This window comes from Sceloporus undulatus, chromosome 2 (genome assembly GCF_019175285.1).
Source record: "Sceloporus undulatus isolate JIND9_A2432 ecotype Alabama chromosome 2, SceUnd_v1.1, whole genome shotgun sequence".
NCBI lineage: Eukaryota > Metazoa > Chordata > Lepidosauria > Squamata > Phrynosomatidae > Sceloporus > Sceloporus undulatus.
The window spans coordinates 280,747,672-280,766,893 of record NC_056523.1 but is presented as its reverse complement, the minus strand read 5'-3'; the positions used below and the strand labels follow the sequence as shown (position 1 = coordinate 280,766,893).

Here is a 19,222-nt window from a genome sequence, read left to right as displayed (position 1 = left end):
AGGGAGCTAGAGCTATTTTTCCACCCTGTGTCCACTTGGCAGTTCATACTGATACATTTTGCCATGCCTGAAGTGATGCAGTATCAATTCTGGCCACAATTTTGAATGATTTTTCATTTAATCATCATCATCATCAATTTTCTTTCTTTCCTACCTCTCTCAAGGCTCAAGGTGGCGTACGTTAAAATACAAAACACAATTAAAAACAAATAAACACAGAGTTAAAATATAATACTGTAGATCACTTTTATTTTTTGTGGAGATATGGAGGGCTTTGGAGGATCTGGCGAAGCAAACAGCTATGGTTTTGGGTGGTTTGAGGGCCAAAAAATGCCTGAAAGTAGGCCTGATGGTTTAGATTTTGTTTTGGTATAAGGGCCTTGGGGGGATTCACTCCCTCAGAATCAGACAGTTGCTAAAAGCCTAATACAATGGTCATTGCCTCATAGTGGAAGGACAACCTGATGGTGGGGGTTAGCAATGTCCTCTTTGGAATGGAAATTCTACACCCTGGGGTCGAGTTCCAAATTTATTTTGTTACATTTGCCTTTCAAGGTGAATTGCTAAAGTACCCTGAATAGTCTTTCTAATTTACAGGTGCCTGAACTGGAGACTTCTTTTTTTGTGGAGCTCTATGAAGTGGGTGCAGGAGCAGCTTTAAACAACAGTGCCAGATTTGCATACATAATAGTCCCAGAAAGTGATTCTTCTTGGGGTTTAATCTACTTTGCTGTTGGGTCTCGTCTGGCTGTGGCACTCAGGAAGAACACTTTAATCAGTCTCCAGGTGGTTAGAGATTCTAGCACAGCAGTTACCATTTCAGTTGGCTTCAGGACTCAGGTAGGACTGATGCATGGATGTATCTGCTTTCATGTCTTCATTTGTTCCTCTCACATTCTTAAAAGCAAAGGAAAAGTTGTTTACTCTCTACATAATATATATATATATATATTAGGTACAGCAGTTAACTGTATCAGCATGGAGCTTCCACTTTCTCTTTGTTAAAGGATTGACATATCTACTCTGAATTCATCAAAGTATATTCTCAGGTAGTCAAACTGACTGAAGACTGACTTGTGCACTCTTTTATTCACTCATAAAAATAATCTGTCCATTTCGGCACTTGCAGAATTCGCTACAGGTGAAATCAGTAAGCTTCGATTTCATAATGTAAGTGGTAAGTTCACTGATTTCACTTGTAGCAAATTTCATAAGTTCTGGAATGAATACTGATTAGTCCTAAGAACAATAACAATAGCAACACCTGTGAGAATCACTAAAACATTGTTGATAACATGTTAGATTTGCATTTGGTAAACCTAGTTTCAAATATGTTCAGCAATGAAGATTGTCTCTAGGTGACTTGGTGGAGCTTGCACAGCCTGACTTACTTTCTGACCGTGTTATCAGTTGTTTTCAGCCTTTTGGGACCAGAAGGCACAGTTGGAATTCTGAAAATTTGTCACTGGCACCAGCACAACATGACTACCAGTAAGAACATAGCCTAGTCATCAAATAGTGTGATGACTATAGCCAGTCACAAAGTACCATTTCCTCAGAAAGAGAAATTATCAAACAAAAACACAACTTACTCAAGAAAAACAAAACAAAAATCAAAGCTGGGAGGTAAGCCCTAGGACACTAAATCAGTCCCCTGAATATACAGCTTTGTGCTTCAGAAGCCTTTCAAAACTAGTACAGTAAATAAGAGTGAAGTTGCTTTACTGGTGTATTGAATAACAGTTTCCAGTTACTACCACAAGTTACTTTTAAGTGGTATTTTGGAAGCATTTTGACAAGGAGTTTGTCATTCTTTTATTAATCCTAAAATCTTCACTACCACCCAATGCAATGGAAAAATAGCAAGCAACACATCAAACAATATAAGAAGTCACACTTCCAATACTACAATGAGTATCATCAATGTGTTACTTCCCCAGCACTGTAATAAGCAATGGAAATGAATTATTTTTTAAAAATAACTTCCCAAGCTCTGTCCAGCAGACCATACATGTCAGAGAAAGACAAGCCAATTATTTGCCCAGATTACCTCTAAAATTAGTTTATTCTACTAAATATATTTCCTAACATAGGAAACACATCGTAAATCAATAAAAAGAAAAATACCCCACACACTGTGGACATACAGTCACAAATTCTTATTTCCTCCTGTCTCACCCTCAACACTACATATACGGTTTTGGATCACTATTAAACTCTAATTCTCCCTCTTTTTCTCTTACACACACACACACACACACACAAACACTCACTCATTCTCTCTTTCTTCCGGATGTATGCAACCCACACTGCCCATCTGTACAGCCAGGTAACTGTTTATCCCATTTATCTATCACATGCACATCCCTTTCTTTTGCAGCTGGGCAATGCAAGCCATTTTCACTAATTCCTCATGCATTCAAAATCCCTCTTTAATTCACTCTGGGTTTTATTCTGCAGGTCCCCACCAGCATCCTTTAAGATACTTTACAGCTCTGCTCTCAGGCACTAGAATTCTGAAGAATTCTGGGAGTTGTAGTCCAAGACACACTTGCATTACATTCACCCAGCCTCCTCATGCCTCCAGTGCTACCTCTTGATTTCTGCAGGCAATGAAGTAGGTAGTACAGTCTCAAAACATTTTGCTACCTGAAAGAGATGAAATAGTGCCCTGACTCTCACTACAGGCAACACTTTAAAAAAAAAAAAGCCATTGCACCATTTAAACATCAATTCTCCTATCAAGCAGGGCTGGCCCTATTTGTGGTGCGTCTCTCCTTCTTCACTACCCAGTAAGAAAATCTGTTTCCTGACATACCTTACCAACAATACAGACCAGTTTAAAGATATACAGTTTCCATACAAATTTTCTAGTAGTTAAAATACACCTTTTTATATGCTATGCTATGCTACTGCCAGCCAGAGTAGACAATTTCAAGTTATATAGACCACCGTCTATAGCAAAATGTTGCAGTGTGGAGTGTGCATGTTCAGTGTGCCACCAAGCCATGTCCTTTTTCTGGATACTCTGTTCCATCCCTCCTCCGCAAGAAATACTGAGCATTCTGTGGATGCTGAGTGTGTTCAGAATTCATTGGACTATGTATGTGGTAGGAGGAATATAATCCTTTGCTAAATTAGTACTCAGGAAGCCACAAGTAATTAGCAATTTTAGTCCTGCTGCAAGAATGTCTTCAAAAACTGTGCAGCTTTCAAAAACTGTTCACACTTCAGGACTTATTCTTTGCAAAATTTGTGCATCTCCCCCCTCCCCTGAGGTATTATTTTCTAAATAGAAATTGCTTTCTCTTACACACACACACACAAATGCTGTTTTCTGTGCAACACTCCTCTTCAGATTTTGGCAAAACAAGTTTCAAACTGCACACTTTTCAAATACTTTCTATTAAAGTGTTATTTTCTATGCAAAAAATGCTGATTCCTGTTTAAAAAAATTGCTAGTTTTGCACACAGACATTTGTAAACTTTGTGCAGAATATGTTTCATACTGAGAATGTCTTCAGTCCAGGGTTCTTGTTATTTAGTCTTTCCAACACTCAAGAAATATGATTTTTGACAATTTTTTCAAATATTTCCTAACATTTCATCTCTGGTGTTTCAATCTCCTGCCCCCTGTTTTTCCCCTATTTCTTTCTATTCCTGAAAACTTTGGAGTTCCTTTGAGGATGCTGATACCTTTCTCTTCTTTCTCAGCCACCATTATTAGCTATTACAGCATGCAAATGCATTATTACTAGATGTAAGGCCCTATTCAGATGGTGAAAATAATGAAGGATGAATCTAGGTTGAATCTCTGTTGTTCACATGCATCACAAATGCACGTAATTAAGTTGTGTCTTTGTGGGGTGCCACTTAACCTGGGATAATCAATACTAGAACTTTTTGCAATTTTAAAAAAAAGATTTGCATCATCATCAGTGTGAATAACCGATGCACATAGACATGGGATAATTCAGAATCAAACTCTGCATGCCTTGAATGCATTTTGAATACATTTGCATTGTTGACTCCATGTTTATTTGAGCACAGGTACATATGAGCAACCAAACTCCCAGAGATGCAAACAGACAAGGTTCCATAGTGTGAATAAGAATCCCAGAAGGCATGGGTGAGGTCATTCATATTGTTCCACTAAAACAACAACAGCAGCAACGTCTGAATGACCCCCCAATTGGGACCTGCAAGAAACCATTGTTTCTGATCAGGGCTGATGCCAGTCAGTCAACCACATCCTTTTCTGAACTCTGCCCTCCCTGACACCTCCAGCTGTTTCACGTTCTCTTCCACACCAGAAAATCAGAATCTGGTGGCAACTGAGCATGCTGTGTCTTAACTGGGTTGTTTAGTACATACCCACTTTTAAAATTATCTTCTAAATTGTGTGTGGGGCACTTTGGGGCTCCTCAAAGTCTACTGCTCTACTCCTTTGGTGCATAGGGGTGCCATTTTAGTTACACACAGATAGTAACTTGGAGAAAGACTTCATTGGTATCATATTCAGTGAACCACTGACTCTGGGATGATTTAGACCTCAACCTTTCTGTCGGTGAGCTGGCTGGGTTTTTGGCAAATGGAAATCCGGAACATTTGGAGGGACTATGGTTTAAAACCACTGATATGTTGTGGGCGGGTCCGCAGGCCCAGGCATGTGATGGTTCCCTTGTGGCTCCATTGCAGTGTCCATAAACAAACACATGTGCATAGTAACCTTACTGAGATCATTCCATGTGACTATAACAACCAAAATCCCTACTTAAAGTCCCTAGTTGACTGGGCTGGTCCACGTCTTGCATCAGATGGGTCTTCAGAACTACAGTGATTCTGTTACTACCTCTTGGGTAGATTCCAGATGGTGAGGCTGGGGGACAGCTGCTTTCGTAAAAGAGAGCTGACAACTGGTGTCCCTCAGAGTGCCATTCTGTCCCCCCCCCCACCCCACCCCCGCTATTTAATATTTACATGAAGCTGCTGGGAGAGATCATCCGGAGACATGGGGCACGGTGTTATCAGTATACTGATGACACCCAAATATGTTTCTCTATGCTTCCAAGTCTTGCAGTGACCAAAGATGGCATCTCTCCTCTGAATGCCTGTTTTGAGTCGGTAATGGGCTGGATCAGGGAAAACAAACTCAGACTGAATCCAGAGAAAATGGAGGTACTAGCAATAGGATCCCTAGGCCCAGGCAGGGAAGTTTGCCAACCTGTCCTGGATCGGGTCACACTTCTCCTAAAGGACGACGTTTGCAGTTTGGGAGTACTCCTAGATCTGTCTCTGCAGTTGTCATCTCAAGTAGATGCAACGGCTAGGAGTACTTGGTACCAACTTTGGTTGATACGCCAACTGCGTTCCTACCTGGACCAAAAGGACTTGAAGCACTGTTACTCACACTGGTAATCTCTCGTTTAGATTTCTGTAATGTGCTCTACATGGGGCTACCATTGTACCAAGTTCGGAAGCTTCAGTTGGTTCAAAATGCTGCAGCCAGGTTGGTCACCGGAACATCTAGGTTTGACCACATAACACCAATATTAAAATCTCTTTACTGGCTGCTGATCAGCTTCCAGTCCCAATACAAAGTGTTATTACCTTTAAAGGCCTATATGGCTTGGGCCCGAGTTAATTGAGGGAATGCCTCTCCCTACACAATCCGCCTCGCACTCTCAGGACATCTGGGAAGAAATTATTAGAGAGTGCAAAAACTAGGTTAACAACAATTTCCCACAGAGCATTTTCCTCTATAGCCCCCAAGTTATGGAATGACTTGCCGGAAGAGATCCGCCTTATTACCACCTTAGATGCCTTCAAGAAGGCACTCAAGACGGATCTCTTCCGGCAAGCCTATCCACCAAATTTGCTGTAAAATATCCCACCTCCATTAGTACTGTATGTTTTATTAAAGTTAATTGTATTTTATTAACTTTATTATAATGATAATATACTATTGTTTTTATTGAATGTATTTGATATGTTTTTATTGCTGGAATAATTTATTTATTGTAATCCCACCTCGATCTGCAGGGAGAGGTGGGAAATAGAAATAAAATTTATTATTATTATTATTTCCCTTTAAAGTTCGGACGGGCCCATAGGATGCTGAAACGCATTTCCGAAACTCCCTCCCATCTTTCTCCCACTCCTGGGGCTGAGGCCCGTACTCCCACTGGTTACCCCGAGTGTCCCACCAGTGACCTTCCAGATTCCCCTCCTTGTGGGCAGGAGTAGCTTTCCAGTCATCCCAGCGCCATTCGCCTAGGTCCCCTTCCCACCGCAAGTCGGGTAGCTCTACACCTAGGTGGGGCCCCACCCTCGGTCTGCCCCAAGAGTTATACAGGGCTGTGGGGCAGCCTAACCTTAGCGGGCTGGGAGTCACTTTGCCTCTCCTTTCTCCAGGTGCCTCTCTGTACCCTCTTCTCCAGCGGCTTCACCCTCCTCCCCTCTCACACATCCCATCTCCCCTTTTAAGGGTTTTGGCTCCCCTCCCTTCCACCCTGAGTGTGTCTACTCCCACCAGGGCACCCACCTGTCTCTCATTCTCCACCCCATCTTCCTGCATTCCCTCTGGGTCCTCCTGCCTTATTAATTCTGCCACATCAGCCCTCCCAGGTCCTGCCCTTCTACATATGTATAATGATGGTTTCATCCACTATACATAACTCAGAGATTCTGCTGTATTTGTTATCCTTGTGTTATTTTCTCACATTTTCTTGTGAGGAAATCTGCTCCCTCTCTGTGTTTTCCAGAAATGTACAATATTGTACAATTGTTGGCTTATTTCTGTGATACAGCACTATGAATTTTTCTCATTTATGTTAGAGGAAATAACTTGTCTCACTGTCACCTAAGAATCAAACCATAAGAATTGAAGTAGATGATTGCTTGATCTATTTTAGCTCATACATCCCATAACCTCTAAAGTCATAGGCATTCATGGCATTGTGCCAAAATGTGAAGGCAATTAGGGAGAGGAAGTAAAGTGAAGAGGAGGGAGAATTAGGAGGTTACTTTGAGATCCTTATCACATTCCCATAGATGAACCTATTTCCTTTCCATGAAAGAATGTTGACTTATTTTTCAAAAGCAGCTCCCTGTTTCCTTCATTCTTACTACTTTTACCCACTCAAAATGAAGTGAAGAAAAAACAGGGATATGTGTGCCATGAACTGAGTGAATTTGTTCTCTGACATGTCTGTTTATGTAAATAATTTATTTATGTAAATAATGACACTGGTCTATTTAGAAAAGATAAGAGCCTTCTTCTGAAACCAGGTAAGACTAAATTATATTCTAGATAAGCAGCAAATATATTTCATCAATCAGCATTCATAGGAGTGATAACAGTTGCCTCGTAGAGTGGTGGAGTCTCCTTCCTTGGAGGTCTTTAAACAGAGGCTGGATGGCCATCTGTCGGGGATGCTTTGATTGAGAGTTCCTGCATGGCAGGGGGTTGGATTGGATGGCCCTTGTGGGCTCTTCCAACTCTACGATTCTATGATTCTATGCAGTTCTGTTAGGGTGTTGATGTTGCATCCCAAAACAATACCCACCTGTCTACTCTTGAAAATGCCTACTGGATGTGCATTGTCTTCTCCCACCAACAGCACCATATATCAAACACACAGGTTGCGTAATCCAGAAATACTTGGAGCTTTTTCTCAATACATATAAAGTTTATCTTGCACCTCAGTCCTTTGCTAGAATGATCCTCTTTCCACACAACCTTTCTAGCATACTGCCAGAGAGATAAAGTAAAACAATCTCTCTTGGCTGATTGCAGTCCAGATGTTTTGGCAAAGTATTCCAATTAACCCCAGGGTACATGGCTAGTGGCTTGGGAAAATGTATACTTTTTAAAATAATTGATTTTATTTGTTATAGTTATATATTGCATTTCCCCTCCAGTGAGCTCAAGGTGATGTATATAGCTGTTAATAGGGGAGCCCTGGTGGCACAGTGGCTTAATGCTGGTACTGCAGCCACAACATTGGACCTTACTGTATAGCCCCCAGGGATGGGATCAGGGCAAGATGGAAGGGAGCAGGATGGGAACAGAATTGATGCTATCAACCATTTCATTGCATGCTGGAATGCCGCCGATGCCATTGGAAGTTCCCATTCTGTTCCTGATCCATCCCAGAGAAGGCGATTTTCAGGAACACTTCTGAACAGTTCCTGAAAAACGCCTCCTGTGGGACAGATCAGGAACAGAATGGGAACTTCCAGTGGCATCGGCGGTGTTCCAGTGTGTAATGAAATGGGTGATAGCACTCATTCTGTTCTCATCCTGCTCCCTTCCATCATGCTCCAATCCCGTCCCTGGGGGCTGTGTGGTAAGCTTAATTGTGAATTCATTCTCAGAGAACTCCAGGTTGAATCAGCCTTCTGTCCTTTTGTAGACCTTCTGCTTATTGGGGGGCATTGGCTACAGATTGTAAACTGTTTAAAGAGTGCCGAGTTCACTATGAAGTGGTACAAAAATGTAAATGCTGTTGCTATTCTCTCCATATTTTCCTCACAACTCTGTGCAGTAAGTCAGGCTGAAAGAGAATGGCACAAGTTCAGCCAGCGTGTTTTATGACTCAGTGGAAACTCAAACCTGGATCTCCCAATGCCCAGTCCAACACTTGTAACTAGTACACTATACCATACCTTCAAATTGTCTTAAAAGCACCAGTTCGGAGAAGACTGCATTAGGCATATGTTGGACTGAATGGCCCTTGAAGTCTCTTGATTCTATGAATATGGCAAGTCCTTCTGTGTTTTCATTGTACATACACAAAGAAGCATTTTCACTTCTCTTCAGCAGAGTCATTAAATTAACTCAGCCATGAGCACCTGCAGATTTGATCCCCATTGTAGCCCTCAATTATATGTTTTTCCCTGTTGAGTGTTTTGAGAGTGTTTTGCCAAAGCTGCTACAGGTTTCTTTACAGAATTGCTTTCAGCCAATCAGATCTGGTGGCACTTTTCCCTCCCTTTTTAAAAAAATCTCTGATATTCTTCATATTTGGATGTACAAATCTTGCCAAGATAACCCTGTGATAGGGTCACCATAAGTAAAAAAATGACTCAAGGTCACATAACAGCAACAAATTTTACATTTTTATTGCTTGTTATTTACCCCAGTAAATTTTATTTGAGACTAAGATAAAAAGCTGTTAAGTGTGAAAAACATACAACAGTATTTTTTTAATCTCTGTAATTTGAAACAAACCTGTTTTAACTCCGTGTTGTTTACTTTTTACTATAACTTTTTTCTTCATTTCCAGGAGCTGTTGAGGCCTGAATCTCTTGGTCGTATAATCATATCACCTGCCATTTCTGGGCAAGATTTTATTCAGTCTGAAGGGATATTATCCTTTGAACCTGGACAGAGAAATGCTGTTATCGATATAACGCTCACTCCCAGAACTGGTTCTTTAAATCCTTTTCCTAAACGCTTTCAAGTTGTGCTATTCAGTGCTACTGGGGGAGCCAGAGTTGATGACATCTATGGTACTGCCAACATCACCATTGTGTCTGATTCAAATTCCCAAGCCGTCTGGAGTCTAGCTGATCAGTTGTACCAACCCCTTGATGAGAATATTTTGAACAGGGTCCTCCAGTATTTAAACATCAAAGTAGTCACAGAAAGTACAGAAGAGCAGCTTGCTGCTGTAATGCACATTATAGATAAGGTACATGTTGAGATTTCCTTTACACAGTAATTAATGGCTCTCTAGAATTAAAGAAAATGTAGTTGCTCATTATGGGGAATCTGGACTGAGCAAATGATGGACAGCAGCCATGACTACCTGCTTAAAGTACAACTATGATTCTAAAAACAGAATTAACAAAAATATAGTCAAAAATATATAAATATATTTTGTTTCTACATAGTTTCTGCACCCTCAGGAACTGACATCTTTTATCCTGTTGTTGTTTTGTTTTTAGTGAGAATCCACTCTATTACTGCTGAGTCTCTTGTACTGTATTGCTTTCTGTTTTCTTCTCCCATATCAGACTGAATGTAAGCTTTGCCACTGACAGCTGGCATAGTGCTAAGGAATCCTTGGGTCTTCTAACCTTTTATTTAATTTTCCCCATCCAGGAGCCTAATCACACTACAGAATTATAGTACTGTTATTATATTTTAATGGCCATGGCTCAAAAGGAGAATGGCCGTTTATGAAGGGACATTTAAAATTCTCAGCCAGAGCACTCCAGTGCCTCACCAAAGTACATGCCTCAGGATTTTGTAGGATGGAACCATGACAGTTAAACTGGAATAATAACACTACAACTGTGTCGTGTGAATTACATAACTAATTAATCCTTTTCATTATTTTCAGACAGATAGATAAGTTAGTCTGTTTCAGCAAAAGCAATGAGAGCTCTTATGATAAAAACCAACAGATTTATTGTGGTTGAAACTTTTATGGGCTAGAGTTCACTTCATCCTTCTGATATTGTTCCTCCAGGGATCATACCCTTTATGGGGAAGAAAAGGCAACTAAAGCTTGGGATTTATTCCCAAGTAATGCCTTTAGAGGAGAAATATTAGTTTACTTTCGCTTGAAACATCCTTCTTATAAATAATTCCAAAATGGAAGAAAGGCATGACTACCACTTTGTGTGCACTGAATAATTTTCTTTCTCTTTTTATTTTGGCTTCCCAAGATAATATCTGAAGGAGAAAAACAGGCACTCACTGATAAAAGCCGAAATCTTTTGTATGAAATCCTCTGTGCACTTATTAATCCAAAACGTAAGGATACTCGGGGCTACAGCTTCCTTGCTGATGTTACTGAAAAATTTGCCTTTTCACTTCCTGTTGGGGAAATATGTGGATCTCCAGGGGAAAGGTAAGAGAATTTCTATGAAAAGAACATGCCAGGAATATATCCTGACAGTGAAGTAAATATTGAAGTCCAAGCTAGAGTCCTGTGTGTGTATATGTACTATGGTCTGTGTAACTACAGACCATTGCACTGTATAACTACAGTGTGCAAAATGAATGTAGAAAAGCCATCCAACATGCTAGGAAATAAATGGCACTTGATATTTTTTTTAAAAAAAAAGTTTATTGACTTGAAACTTACAAAAATGGAGTTCAAGAATTCTTGGATCGTTTTTCTGTTAATCTCAAAATCACTCCACTAGTGCCTGAAGACATAATGGTAATTATCAATAATTCCATCCATTATTCACACCATCATTAACAAACACAGAGACCAATGTACAGTAAATGTCAATCTAAGTTTCAGTTGCCCATGTTGTTGTTGTTTTTTCTGAAGTAGTAAGTGGTGGTTTTATTCCTTGACCCTGTTTTTCTTCTGTTTTAATAGAGGCAAAACCATACTTGACCATTGCCCTTACATTGTAATTATGGCCCATCATTGGTATCCCCAGCAAATCAATGGGCATAGATTTGATGGGAAAGATGGTGATTTCATCAAAATACCTGAACGTTTGTTGGAAGTTTCTGCCTTATCCCAGTCTAAAGACAAAAATTGTAGATTCATTCAAGTCACTGAGTACAGTAGCCAACAGTGGTTTATAATGGGCGAGAAAGGAACTGCCCTGAAAAATAAGGTAAGGTTTTAAAATGTATTTCTTGGGCCAATATCCTGTTTTGAATTCAGAAAATTTAAAGCTTCTCATGGCATGCTATCTAGCAGCCACCCATATACACAATCATCATCCACATCTCCTTAGTTTTACTGCTACTCTAGGATTAGATGCTTTCTTCTTTTAAATTTAGACATGCCATTGTTGGGTTTTTAAAATGTCCTTAAATTAATTATTTTCTGGACCATCAACCAGATTAATCTGTAGCAGGATGGACAGATTATTGTTGTGTCTTCTTAGCTTTAATGAGTTCTTGAGCAGCCATTCACAGCATCAGATGTATGGATTCGGCAAAGAATGTACAGTAGTAGGTGTATTGGCCTATGGCTAGTAAACAAACCTGGTTAATAGAGTACCAACTAAGAGTGTGGTGGAACATGAATTTTGCTGAACCAAATAAAGTCTTATAAATTGCTTTTCTATCCTGCTTTCTCCTCTACTTCAGTTCTCTTTCTTACCTAATCTCTCTTGATGTCTTGGGCTGATCAGCTCAATTGTGATGTCACAATGATCTATGTTACTAATGCAAGGGAGCCTGCTGCCTGGGTCAGAGTTTGCAAGTGACTCTGTGACATCACAAAGCAGTCCTATACAAGGCTTAAATGTCATGGCTCCACTAAAATCCATTGACTTAGTTGGTCTAATGTTGCTGTGGAAGGGGAGGCGTCACAAGGAAATAACACAAGGAAACTCAATTGGAAGGAAAAGGCCACACCTTTATTGAGTACACCTGACAGGTAGGGTTGGCCCAAATGCATGAGGTCTGGATCTGACATCGACCAACCCACCTGTCTCACATTCGCATCTCCACCCCTTGTCACCAGGGTACGCTGAACAGGAGTTGCGCCCGCAATGGCAATACCTCCATGTTTCCAGCACCCCCGGGTCCCCGAGGAACTCCTGATCCAGTGCTGTGCAGCACCAGATGCCATACACACCAAATCCATGACCCATGCTACTGGCCCAGGAAAGTTGTGACAGTAAGCAAAAATTCATGTGTTTCAGATTTTTTCAGCAAGTCTGAAGAGTCAAAGTCCACTTCTATTGAAAGACAACAATGAAATCACCTACAGAATTTATTCTCCAGACAGCAGAATTGTTCCTCATAAGTCTTTGTGTCTTCTATGGAATCAGGCTGCTGAAAGGTATATTTTCTAAGTCATTGTGTGAATATAAAATGAGTGCAAGTGTGTGCAGGCATTCCATATGTGTATGATCTCTATGCATAAGCACTGTGAACCTATTCCATCTCTTCTTTAACATTTTTTTCTGGTTAGAAAAAGATGGAATCCATTGTAAAAGAAAGACTCTCAGATATAATTGCTAAAATATGCCATTTATTTTTTTAAATGGGCCAATGTGTAGCTTCTTGGAGCCTGTGAAGTTGAAGGCTTTCATGACCTGCGTCCATAGTTTTCTGTGGGATTTCCAGGCTATGTGGCTATGTTCTGGAAGAGTTTATTCCTGATATTTCACCAGCATCTGTGGCTAGCATCTTCAGAGGGTGATATACTTATCCACCCACATATTCTCCCACTCTGAGGCCTTGCCATTCGATAACAGACCAACATACAAATTAACCTGTAAATCACTTCATCCTAACCAAGGTTCACACAAGCATATATATACACCACATATTTCTATGCCTCCACCCTCTGAAGATGCCAGCCACAGATACTGGTGAAACATCAGGAATAAACTCTTCCAGAACATAGCCACATAGCCTGAAAAATCCACAGAAAACTATTATTGGAGACTGTTTTAAAAGGGGAAAAACACACATACATTAACAATTAATGTTAATAGTTAATAATGCATGGCTTTGGTAACAGTTAATAATAGACAATGTTGAAACAAACAGACAAACAAACAAAATCTTTAAACGTATAATGATCTGCTTCCACCTCTGAGGATTCATAATTACCAATTGCAAGATTTGGAGACACACGTTTCTGAAATCCCTGCAAACAGATTTTCAAATTGTTTAGTATGTATGTCAAGGGGTTTTTTTATGTAATAATGCAATTTTGTTTGGGTTACTGTATTCTTCTGTAAAAATTTCATATGTAAGTTAATGTGACTCCTCATTGAAAGTGTTTCTAGGGAAAGTAGTTGCCCAAGTACAATGTGGTATTGAGATCTAAAGGATAAAGCATAACAATCTGAATAACCTAGAAGTCTATTAAAAAATTTCTAAGGTACATATTGGCAATATCTTTGGGGACCCCAGCTGCATTTCTCCAGACAGATAGGTGTGGCATCTGTTAAAACTAGGGCTCAGAAAGCAGTTCTTTTGTACTATAATAGGATCTTTGATACGTCAGAAGACCATCTCCCTAAGTTGTATTCAAGTTGTATCCATTGTGTTCACACAATGGATGAAATGTGGTTAGGCTAAGTTATATCAAGATTTATTAACAAATAAGATCCTTTTAACAGACATTTTTATTATACATGGAGTTAAAAATATGCTGAGGGATAGGATTTACAAACTGCATGATAATAAGGAGTTAGTTCTAATTAAATCTTCAATTTTTTCTTACTAGTATCATTTATTGAAAACAAATCACGTAAGAGTTCAATACTTACAAATGCTTAGCTTTGCCTCAGAGAACTGCATTTACTGAATTGCGTTTCCAAATTATGCCAACATCATTTTTGGATGCCAGATCTAGGGCTCATTCCCACTATGATTTGAAGCGATTTGCTGATTGCTTTATATGTGCCTCGTTCCCATTGGAAACAGAATCAGATGCAACTGCAATTGTTTAGACTCGCTTGGAAGTGTGACAAATGCAAATAAATTGCTCTAGTTTTTGGGTGTTTCTTTCAAAAAGAAGTAATTGGGATGAGTATTCCACACATGGGAAGGATGGATCTGCTTCAGAGACAGGCAGCATGGTAGGCAGAGCCCTGGCAACCTCCCTAGTGAGTTGCTCTGAGGAGGAGTGGGGTGGCCAAATTGTGGTCCTCCCAGGGTGCCTTGGCCCTGGTGGTCCAAAACCAGAGAGATGTTTTGCAATTCAGGGGAGACAAAAAGCCATTGACTCCAAATTGGTGGAAGACAGCCTCCCTCTCATCCCCGTGCCACTTCCCGGGACCCTCCTACCCACTGTGGGCTCAGCATCTGAGACTGCTGTGGTCTCCAAAGCCTCTGCAACCACCCCAGTGAGGCGCTCTGAGGAGGAGCAGGAGCGGCCGAAGCATGGTCCTCCCAAGGTGGCTTTGTGTCTTCCTCCTTCCAGCTCAGGTGGAGCCATCCATCTTCCCACCTTGTCAAGGGGCAAGGTGGCATGAGTCCTTGAACCACCACTCTGGAGGGTGCCAGGTACCTGGCCTCTGACCAGAGGGAAATGCGTCAGGCAATCAAAGCCCTCAAGGATGCAACAGACCCGAGAATGAAGGTGGCACATTGGAGGGCTGCCCCTCGGAGGTGAGACACCTGAGTCCTTCCCCCGTCCTATTGTCGGACCTCTGGAGTTTTCCTCTTTCAGGTCCGGCATGCCTGAGGGAGCAAAGGGTTAAGGCTAGCTGCGGCAGCCTCGGATGTGGAGCCCGCAGTGGGGGGTAGGGCTTCCGGGAGTGGTGTGGGGAAGGGAGGGAGGTCATCTTCCACCCCTTTGCAGTCAGGGGGCTTAGTGGCTTCCACATGGGGTGACCACAGGTCCTTCCTTTCCAGGACACAGTCCTGCCTTTCAGCATTCTGTCCAATGAAGCATGGGGTCATTTCTATTAGTGGGAATGACATTGAATAAGGACATAATTCATTTCCATGAGAACTAAGCATTGGCCTGAATCAAATCCACAAACTGATGTTAACGTGAATTGCAAACCTTTTGAAAAACAAGTGGGAATGAGCCCATAGAAGCATTCTAAGAATCTTAAATCTGTTGCATATAAAACAACCTTATTTGTTAAAACGACTGAAAGCATTTATACTATCTGAAAGCTATTGCTGTAGAATGTACATGGGACACATTAATTTGACTGACTCTAAGTACATGTATGTATATATTCTTTTATCCGATGTGTAATGGCTTTTAGTCAAATACAGTTGGCCCTCTTTATACACGGATTTTTTATACATGGATTCAAGCATACACGGCTTGAAAATATTTTTTAAAAGTATAAATTTCAAGTATCAAACCTTGATTTTTCTATTTTATATAAGGGACACCATTTTGTTATGTCATTGTATTTAACAGGGCTTGAGCATACATAGATTTTGTTATTCACAGGGGTACTTGGAACCAAACCCCAGCGGATAACAAGGGTCCACTGTATAAGAAATGAAATATGTATATGATTATAATTAGAGTAGTCATAATGAAGAATATATTCTAGACTTACGGGAAACTAAGTATGCCAATACAGATTATTCAGATCATTACCTAGGACCAGAGTGCCAAAGGTTACTAGACCATCTGTTTTCCATTCCCTATGACCAGGGAGTAGATACTTGTGACATCACAGAGATGGTGTAGGCAAAGACTGGGAGGTGAGCAAGCACTGCTACCAGAATGACTGAATGTGGAAATGTGCTTGAGAGCAATCCAGGTAAATGGGCCCACAAACTGGGTAAAACCTGGATAACCAGAGGTCATTTCACAATACATAATTATAGCACTTTGAGCACACTTTAACTGCCATAGATCCATCTTATGGAATCTTGGAATTTACAATATAGGGAATAGCATTTAGCTGGAGAACTTTAGTGCCTCAAACCTGAGGATGCAGTAATGCCAAGTGAAGTGGGATCAAAGTGCTGTAACTATGTGGTGTGAAAGGGCCTCATGTAATATGGCAACCTGAGCCAGAGATAGGAGGAGAAGTATTTTTCAGTGACTGAACAGGCAACAAAATGCCCCCAATAACTGCAGTATTTGTCACCATTTACTCTAGGGCTTGCATCCTACATGGCCCTATCTTCTTGTTATTATGTGCCTTCAGGTCATCCCCATCTTACGGCAACACTATCATTTTCCTGGCATGATTTTTTTATTCAGAGCAGGTTTGTCATTGGCTTCCTCATGTCCAAGGTCACCCAGTGGGCTACTATGCTTAGTAAAGATTCTCTGATCTCCCATCTCTAGTCCAATGCTCACCTGCTTCGCACTGACTTTTGAATCTTATTTACAGTGCACTTAATACATGTGGAGTTTTTTCAGATAATACACTGCTTCTGAGGTCTTCTAGAAGATTCCCCATCAGCTCTTGACACAGTCATTGTTTCTGTTGTCAAGGCTTGTTCAACAAAAAAGACTCACAAAACAAAACACTGCTGTTTCACTCCTTGCCTTGCTCCAAGTGACACAATGGGCCAAAATGCCCATCCATCCACCATCTCGTTCCCCAGTCCCTTCCTCTCATTCCTGGCTCTTTGGTGCACTGTACATTGCACAAGCACAATTTACACACACACACACATCTTTGTGCTATGCCAGAGATTTCTCTCATTAGCTGCAAATGGGTGGAGATGCGTGCCCAGGCTTTAAAGCCACCACCCATTAAAAAACCCAGTCTTTCTATTGTTCCATGTCTGCTCCCTCTTGGTTTTGCCTTTCTTTCTGAAAACCAAAAGAAGTATAAGTGTAGCAATTATCTGAAGCTTCAACCAGGCCATGAAACCAGGCAACCTTAGTGTGCCAGGTTTCAGGAACATCTGACAAGATTTGGTATGATAACAGTGATTTCTAACTCTAATTTGCAAGCTCTTAGCCTAGGTTTAACAGAAAAATATGGATTGATCTCATTAGGTTAATCTATTAGGCTTTGCTTTAACTCCTAGGAAGAGAATGGAGAATGGAAGCTGTTTCTGGTATATCACCAAGATATAAGGGTCAAGACCATCAACAAAATCTGTTTTCTATCCCCCCCACTAAATTTTGGCATCAAGATGGTTAAATTCTAAAGTTTGTCTTTGCTATTTCATTCCCATCACCATGAAATGCATTTCCCATGACAGACATAATGTTTGTGTGAGCCCTCATACTAGTGGAGTTAAAAAAACTGTTACCCATCTGATGGAGCATTTCATATACTCACAACTCACACTCTTACAGTTTTTACTCATTTTTTTTTTATAATGCCCATTAATCTCTAGTCTAAAGACTAATGAATTAACATTGTTGACCTTTGTTTCCCATGTAGCTGGTTGTCTGACAGTCAGTTCTGTAAAGTGATGGATGATTCTTCAGATTATGTGGAATGCTCTTGTTCACACATGTCTATTTATGCAGCCTATGCACAGACGGACAGCTTGTCTTCATACAACGAAGCTTTCTTCTCATCTGGTTTCATCTGCATTTCTGGTTAGTCTCTACATTATTCTTATTATTATTTTTTTGCATTACTGAATGATGTGTTAATTTTGAAGCAGGTAATAATATAGGATTTTTTAAATGAATGAATTAAAAATCAGTTTGTGGCTAAGGGATGTAGGATAGGCTCCAAAGACCTACTTTAGGCAGCTCCACTGGGAATTTGGACTACATCCCCCACTTTTAATTCAATACTATGGCGGGTTACAGACGGGCAAAAAGGGGTGTATTCATGACGTCATGAAGGTAGAGCCTTCAGACGGGCCTTACCTGAATGCCGTCATGAACACGCCCCCCGCACGCCCCAAGCGGGAAGAAGCGGCATTAAAAAGGTGCTGCTTCTTTCCGCTTCTTTTTGATTTGAGGCGTACATGCGCATCTCCGTCTGTAAGCTGCTGCACCGGTACGCCAGAATTTCCCCGCCGCAAATCTAAGTTGCCCGTTTAAAAGCTCCGTGTCAGCTGCGTCGCATAATGGGTCGGGGTCCGGGACATGCGTGGTTTGCAGTCAGGCTTTAATTGCAACGTCCACTGCCATGCAGCTGTGGAAGCTGCAGCACAGCTGTGGTGCATTTTAAGTCTCGTAACCCTAACCCTGGAGCCACTTGTGCGCATGCGTTGCTAGAATCACGGGAAGTTGTAAGTTTTGCCGGCGGATGTTTTGGTTGTAGAAAGTGATAAGGGAAAGTTTGGAATTTAAATGCACCCCTACACACATTCCTGCGCCATTTTCACCTAACAATAAAAAACGCTAAAACTGTAAATATTTACATATGTACAAGGGAGGTGATGGGGTATGGCAGGGGGACAGCGGTGGCAGCGGAGACAGCTGTGGCTGCGCATTGCAGATTCAGCAAGAGCGTGGGGACCAAAGGAGAGGAGGCATCTATGATGCTGGTGACACTGGCAAAGTGCAAGCGGAAAAGGATGCCAACACCAGCTGATCACCAGCTGGCAGGAGACCACCATTGTTCTTGGGCAGAGTGGGGGAAAAAGTTTTAAAGGGGCTTGGGCACTTTAAATGTGCCCATAGGCTTTCTGCCGCCGCTGATTAGCGCTGCAGCTGCGCAGCTGAGCATCCACCAGCCGGCAAAGGAAAAAAAAAAGCCGCGGTTTGGGCCGCCCGTGCGGAAGCTGCCTCTCTCTTTGCGGCGGCCTCCGAGGCGGCGGTATGGAAGCTAAGGGTCCGAAACGGACCCAGGTGAGGCGTCTTCACTGCCCCCCATGTGGAAGCCCCAACACCTGAAGCCCGCCCCGGGGGCGTGCTTCAGG

General features: G+C 41.3%; 1 protein-coding gene across 1 annotated transcript in view; it reads left to right on the top strand.

The window, feature by feature from the left end:
* Window positions 1-19,222, top strand: part of ADGRV1 (adhesion G protein-coupled receptor V1) — a 384,090-nt gene that overhangs the window by 207,338 nt on the left and 157,530 nt on the right. The window contains 6 exon segments of the mRNA XM_042447787.1: window positions 598-840; window positions 9,291-9,698; window positions 10,681-10,865; window positions 11,349-11,595; window positions 12,637-12,776; window positions 17,782-17,942. Coding sequence (XP_042303721.1) covers window positions 598-840; window positions 9,291-9,698; window positions 10,681-10,865; window positions 11,349-11,595; window positions 12,637-12,776; window positions 17,782-17,942 — 1,384 coding nt within the window.